Genomic DNA, 7,501 nt, shown 5'->3' with positions numbered 1-7,501 from the left:
CTTTGCTTTGCATGTGGTTTTCCAATCTGTTTGTACTATCGAGAACACAAAAGTATTAGTTTTGATTTGATATATTTTTTTAAAATAAAAAAATAAAAAAACATGTATTTTCTAAATTGAACGATTGCTGTTTAGTGAAGATGAGCCATGATATTTTGTTTATTTAACTTCATATTTGCTATAAGGCAGAAGCAAAAAAAAAGTCTTCTAAAGGGCTGAGTGTATTTGAGATTCCTATAAGTTTCGCAAAAAATAAAAATAAACAAAGTTTATAAAGCACATTTCCCAGTGGTGGTTGGCCAACATTCACCCGTTGCTGTAAAAAATTGAGGTTGTGGCCAGAATCTATCAAACATGATTTGGAGGGTTTAAGGTAGATCACATTGAAGGAAGAGCAGTCATTAAATTTTGTTACAAGATTATACAAAATGAAAGGCCTACTCCCTATTTGGAGGTTGGGCCATGGAGTTTATTGCAGGGCTGTGGAGTGGGGAGTCGGAGCAATTTTTGGGTACCTGGAGTTGGTTTCATAAACTGAGTCGTTGGAGTCAGATGATTTTTGTACCCACTCCATAGACCTGCTTTATTGTACCCCCTGTGACTACCTTTTTATAAATACAAGGAAAAAGACACGTGTAAGGGTTAACAAGGATTCTACAACAGTGCCATTGTAGATAAGTTTAGTGAAGTACCTGTAAAGATTTGGAGTGTTAGTAGATGATCTACAGTGAGAGCAGTAGAAGGGTATTCATGGGGGTTTCAGTGTTTGGGGTTTACTGTATAGCAGGAGTTTCTTCAAGGCTGTCTTCCTGTGTCTCTAAAACCTTGTATTGGGACAACGCTCATCAAGGTTTGCTTAGTATGGCCCAACTTCTGAAATGCTCCTTACTGGTCTTTTCTAAAAACCTAAGTCTTTAAAGTTTTGAAAGCTTGTTAAATGCCTGGTTGCATCTGAAAAAATTTCAAGCCCAACTTAAACCCAAGCTTTTTTTTTTTTTTTTTTTTTTTTAATTTGGAAAAAGCAAGAAACAATCAGTACCTCTGCTTGGCTTTCATTGCTATCTGGGTCCAAGCTGTGGCAAGTTGCTTTCACTGGTGTCATGATATGCAGGAAGGGAGGGAAAACCTCAATAGAGATACAGACAACACTAGAAAAGTCCCTACACCCTGGAGTGAGTAGGAGTTAGAAACTCATTGTTCATGTCCCTCATACAAGTATCTACAATCTGTCCAACTAAGTTTCAAACTTGTCTGTTGGAAGATAAGTCGGGTGTGTGTACGGCTGGCAAACAACCAGATAACCAGATGATTACAGGTTGTTTGCCAGATCCAACTAATGGATCAACCTGCACAATTATCATGCAGGTTGGAACGTGTGTGTACAAGTCTTCTGAACAACTCTGTTTTTTGAATGCAGACATGTTGTGCAGTTTGACGTTTAGCTTGCGCACATAGTATTTATGTGAGTTAGTTGGTTTAGTTGGTTGGCATGTGTGTGCAAACTTGGCTTCTTTCACTTATTTTTGTTTATTTGTCAGAGGGTGAAGAAAACCTCCCTAGTGGAGATATAGAAAGCAATAGTCCACCCTCATAAATTGCCTCCAAAAATGCAGTAAATGCGTAACCTTTTATAGCCTCCTACCTGACAGACTTTTGTATGTGGCCGTGCTATCGGCTGTTTACCAATCTAGTTGCTGTTTCCTTCAGTTGGCTGCGTGGTTGCCGCACACATCCACTTACAGAGGCCAGATTTACCATATATGTGTAGGTGTCAATGCGTAGGCCCAACCTCGATGGGATCAGCTTGACCCAGAAGATCAGAGGGGTTAGGTGGGTTACCACTACTGTGAAGGGCCCTTTTTTGTTCTATTTAAACTAGGAGTTAGGAACTAGGAGACTAATGTCTTGTACAAATGATGCAATTTTCCGACAGATTAACAGTCAAATTGATTAGTTCTGACCTGAGTTCTGATTATTTCTTAACAATTTTGTATTGAAGTGATTGAAAAATTGATTAGAAAGCTGAATCGTGTGTACCGGGCATAAAGGTGTCATGCGTCTAGCGATTTTTGGCATCCGATCAACCAAGAGACCAATCTCTCTCTAATCAAATCTGATTGGCGAGAAATCTGTTGGATGTCATATACTGCGGCCCGATTCCTGATCATTTTTATCGTTAAATTGTTCGCGAATCTGCCTCATGTACTCTTTAAAGTGTGCAGGAGATGTCAGTGCTCTATAAATACATAATAATAATAATAATAATAATAATATGATAGGATTAGATTGTGAGCTCCTCTGAGGACAGTAAGTGACATGACTATGTACTATGTAATGTGCTGCAGGAGATGTCAGAGCTATATAAATACATAATAATAATATGGTAGGACATTACACTATGACTATGGTGGGATTAGATTGTGAGCTCCTCTGAGGACAGTAAGTGACATGACTATGTACTCTGTAATGTGCTGCAGAAGATGTCAGTACTATATAAATACATAATAATAATATGGTAGGACATTACTCTATGATTATGGTAGGATTAGAGTGTGAACTCCTCTGAGGACAGTCAGTGACATGACTATGTACTCTGTAATGTGCTGCAGAAGATGTCAGTGCTATATAAATGCATAATAATAATATGGTAGGACATTAGGCTATGACTATGGTAGGATTAGATTGTGAGCTCCTCTGAGGACAATCAGTGACATGACTATGTACTCTGTAATGTGCTGCAGAAGATGTCAGTGCTATATAAATACATAATAATAATAATATGGTAGGACATTAGAATATGACTATGGTAGGATTAGACTGTGAGCTCCTCTGAGGACAGTCAGTGACATGACTATGTACTCTGTAATGTGCTGCAGAAGATGTCAGTGCTATATAAATACATAATAATAATATGGTAGGACATTAGAATATGACTATGGTAGGATTAGGTTGTGAGCTCCTCTGAGGACAGTCAGTGACATGGCTATGTACTCTGTAAAGTGCTGCAATGAAAATATTTACAAATTTGGTGATTTGGCTTTGCTAAGGGGGTGCTTGCACTTTAAATATGTCGGCATGGAAGAATGATATCCTCTAATTGTGTTTTTTCTCTCTCTCTCTCTTTCTCTCTCTGCAGCTCAAGTGCCGGACAATGATGAGCAGTTTGTACCAGACTATCAGGCAGATAACTGTAAGTACTGTACGCTGTGACTCACGCTGTGTGGATGTGGAGCGCACTTTGTTACGGGTTGGCCATTAAAGCGACGGTAGCTTCGGGGAGTGCGTCTTTTGTTGCCGGCTCTAACATGGCAGATGTGGCTTGAATTTTTTTTTTTCTTAAGTGATTTTTGTGTATTCTGTATACAGTACTAATGGAAAAAACTTCCTCAGCATTAATGGAGGGAGCTTGCAGCTGCATTACACCATTTCCCGTCTGAGCGGGGGGCGTGCGTGTGTGCGCAGGAACGCGCACAGGTGGTTTGTTTGTATTCGGAATGCTGTTTATTTACTTTAAAGCGGTCTTGTCACCATAAAAATCAAATTTCAGCAGCAACTGGTCTGAGTGTATTAAGTGATAAAGATGCTAATCCTGCATTCAAAACTGTTTCTGCTGTTATGGTTTGTAGTTATCACATACTTTAGGAGCACTGGCCCTAGTGCCAAACAGTGCCAAAGAGTTGAATGCTGGGAATTCTTTTTATCTCTAATATATTCCTCCTCTTCTATGTATTTCCCTGCCTAGCTGCTTATCAGAAACTCCCTCTGATTACTTGTGTTTACAAGCAAGGCTGAGGTGACTCAGTGATTGGATGTGTAAATAAAAAAAAAAGACAGTGCAGTTGTTAGTATACACCTCAGTGGGAGTGTCTGAAGACTCTGGGAGGAGGGCAGCTAATGAATACACAATGAGCAAGAGAAGGGAGGGGGGGGGAAAACAAGAGTCAGGGAGGATATGATGTCAGCATTAGCTTGGCAAGATGGCCGCTGCCTAGAATAGGATTTTCTTTTTTATAAAAAAAAAAAAAAAAAAAAAAAAAATTCACAGGAATCATTACGTGGATCGCACAATACATCTGTGATGTAAGCAGAAGTAGTATTTATCTACTTATATATGTGTTTTTTTTATTTCTAGGTTAGGTTGCTTGTTCTTTAAGGGAAACCAAGGTGAGAGAGATAGATGTGAAGGCTGACATGTTTATTTCCTTTTAAATAATTTGCCTGGCTGTCCTGCTGATCATCTGCCTCTAATACTTTAAGCCATAGCCCCCGAACAAGCATGCATGCCAGATGTTTCTGACGACAAAAAAAAAAAAAAAAAAAAAAATTACCGGATTAACTGCATGCTAGTTCCTGGTGTAATTTAGACCCTACTGAGCAGAAAAATCAGCAGGGCTGCCAGGCAAGGAGTATCGTTTAAAAGGAAATAAATATGGCAGCCTCCATATACTTCACTTCAGTTGTCCTTTTAAGTTGATGCTGTTTCAATCTGGGAGGCGCCAGCAGCAAACGTCACCTTCTGCAGGTGTGAACCAAGACTCTGATTGGCCTGAGCTGTCAGCCAATCGGAGCGAGGTTTATTGCATCGAGAATTGTGAGGTCCTGCAATGATGGCCACGCACATTCTGATTATAATTTGATAGTTCTTATTCACTCAGTGAGAGCATCTGTGCAAATAATTGTGATTCTTTGATTTATTGAAGGAGAGAGCTAAGATCTAATTGATCAATTTTTAAATGTTTAGATGATCATTGTTTGTGATGATTTTAACACTGCTCGTTTTTAAGAAAATTGAATACATCTCTTTGTGTGTTGCCAGCCTATAGAAAACATTAAAGAGGAGCTGTTAGGTAAAGGGTCTCAGAGACAAAAAACACATATATCAGTAGCTAAAGATTGGCTGTACTTACATTACATATGCATTTCACTGTCCACGATTGGATTTCACAGAATTTTTATATAGTATTTGCAGAGAATGATGCTCCTGACAGCTCATGGCAGGTTCCATGTTTGTCTGTCTCCTATGAAGCCAAATGTGTCGTCATGTCCTCCCTGCTTCCTGATGATTCCACTCAGAAAAAAGACAACACTACTGTGCAGTGAATATTAATTAGCCATGTGGCTAGGAACAATAGCGGACTCATGCCGTATACTCTGCCCGGAGATTTTTCAGTGCTGTGAGCTGGACTGGGTTACAAGCTGCTGTTGTAACATGAGCCTGTAACTTCTCACTAGCAGCAGAGGGGAGGACCCAAGGTGGGGAGAGGTAGCCCCAGAATGCTTTGCAGTATGGTATGCGGCCTCTCGTCCTACTTAAGAGCTTGGGAATAACAGCCTTGCTGTTCAGCACACATCAAAAGTAAGAGAGATTTTTAACTTAAGTATTGCCTTTTTGGCTTCCTTCTAAACTGTTTAACACAGGAGAATAGAGGTTTAAATTAGCTTTTGCAGCCTGACAGTTACTCTTTAAAGAGACTCCGTAACAAAAATTGCATCCTGTTTTTTATCATCCTACAAGTTCCAAACGCTATTCTAATGTGTTCTGGCTTACTGCAGCACTTTCTGCTATCACAGTCTCTGTAATAAATCAATGTATCTTTCCCTTGTCAGACTTGTCAGCCTGTGTCTGGAAGGCTGCCAAGTTCTTCAGTGTTGTGGTTCTGCTATGAATTCCCCCTTCCAGGCCCCTCTACGCACACTGCCTGTGTATTATTTAGATTAGAGCAGCTTCTCTCTTCTCTCTTATCTTTTACAAGCTGGATAAATGTCCTCTGAGCTGGCTGGGCTTTCACATACTGACGAATTACAGACAAGGGCAAAGCTGTTTGCAGGAGAAAAAAGAGCAGCCTGAAACTTCAGTGCATGAGAACTGCAGGGGGAAAGAAACACACAAATGATCTCTTGAGATTCAAAAGGAATGCTGTATACAGCCTGCTTGTGTATGGATGTATTTTCTATGTGTGGACATGCTGTACATCAACCTACTTCCTGTTTTGGTGGCCATTTTGTTTGTTTATAAACAAACTTTTTAAAACTGTTTTTAACCACTTTTAATGCGGCGAAATTGTGACAGAGGGTAATAGGAGATGTCCCCTAACGCACTGGTATGTTTACTTTTGTGCGATTTTAACAATACAGATTCTCTTTAAGTCCTTTCAATAAGAGATTGTTTCCTCCAATGGGAGGGGGAAGGTTGACGGAAGCCACATACGGAGATTTTAATGCAAACATCTTAAACCAGGGGTCAGGAACCTTTTTGGCTGAGAGCCATAAATGCCACGTATTTAGAAATGTAATTCTGTGAGAGCCATACAATATGTTTCAAACTGGCACAGTGCGCATGTGCAGCAGAGGGCTTGCATCCCTGTTGCCATGGTGATGTGTATACAGTTCATCCTCCAAGCAGCAGAAGTGTCAAACACGTCTTCAGCTTCTCTTGGGTTTCAGCAACATCAGCAATTTCCCCGAGAGCCAGACAGGAGAAACACAGACTAACAGCTTGTACAATTAGCTAGCTGACCTGGGGGTTGATTCACATTGTAGGACGAGATCCCCGCACTTTGATTGGCCCAATAGGCTGCCTGTCACTTGACAAGCAGCCTATTAGGCCAATCAAAATGCGTGGATCTCGTCCTACAAAGTCACTGGACCTGACAGGGCCCAGAGTGGGACAATTGGAGTAGCTGTTAGTTTTGGGGGGAGTGTAAGTTAGTAGTGCATGCTACAGCAGTAGTGTGCCCACTCTGAAAATGTTACTTGCGTAGCCACACTCAGCTGTGCTGCTTGAGCTGTGTAGCTGAGTGAATTATCCCCTACTGATTAGTCTGTGAGCCAAATGCAGCCATCAAAAGAGCAGCATCTGCCTCCCGAGCCGTAGGTTCTTTTGGCCACTGCTCTGGGCGCTGCATGCAGCTGCAGTCCCACAACTGAAATCACAATCCTCTCTGCCATCCTGACTATGTTCTGATATGATCCAGGTAGGCCACCTAACAGCAGATCACTCCTACATGTACGGTGTAAGTTTGTTGAGTCAGTGAGCTATCCCCGCTGGTATTCTCGAAGGTGCCCATTAACTATCCAATTTCCCGACCGATCAACTGTCGGAAACGATGGTTCCGGCCCGCCAACAGGGGAGAAATTAAATGCCAGACTGACGCCCAATATACACCTTACAATTCCCTGTGTGATTGATCGAATTGATTAAATCCGACAGGTCCAATCGGGAATTGATCGATAGTGTGATCGATTGTGGTTAGTTATTAATGCAAAGTCCCGATCGGATCTCTTGGATTTAATCCATTCGAATCGATCGCATGGGGAATTGTAACGTGTAGATTGGGCTTTAAGCACACACATTACCTGCTATTGTCTTACTAGGGAGAGTAAAAGAATTCTCCTGAAATTAGAATTAATAGACCAGCAGCATGAACAGTACCCGATCGAATCGATGGTATGGTCAACCAGCCGGGAGATTGTACTGTTAGTGGACACCTTTAGTAAATCT

The 7,501-nt window shown here is 41.0% G+C and overlaps 1 protein-coding gene across 5 annotated transcripts in view; it reads left to right on the top strand.

Moving 5' to 3' along the window:
- Window positions 1–7,501, top strand: part of ETV1 (ETS variant transcription factor 1) — a 115,175-nt gene that overhangs the window by 40,716 nt on the left and 66,958 nt on the right. For all 5 annotated transcript variants that reach the window (XM_068235091.1, XM_068235089.1, XM_068235088.1 and 2 more), the window contains one exon: window positions 3,137–3,190. In XM_068235091.1, coding sequence (XP_068091192.1) covers window positions 3,137–3,190 — 54 coding nt within the window. The remainder of the gene's footprint in view (window positions 1–3,136; window positions 3,191–7,501) is intronic.

This window comes from Hyperolius riggenbachi, chromosome 5 (assembly GCF_040937935.1).
Source record: "Hyperolius riggenbachi isolate aHypRig1 chromosome 5, aHypRig1.pri, whole genome shotgun sequence".
NCBI classification, from domain to species: Eukaryota; Metazoa; Chordata; class Amphibia; order Anura; family Hyperoliidae; genus Hyperolius; species Hyperolius riggenbachi.
Note: the sequence above shows the minus strand (reverse complement) of the source record. Positions and strands in the feature narration are given on the sequence as shown.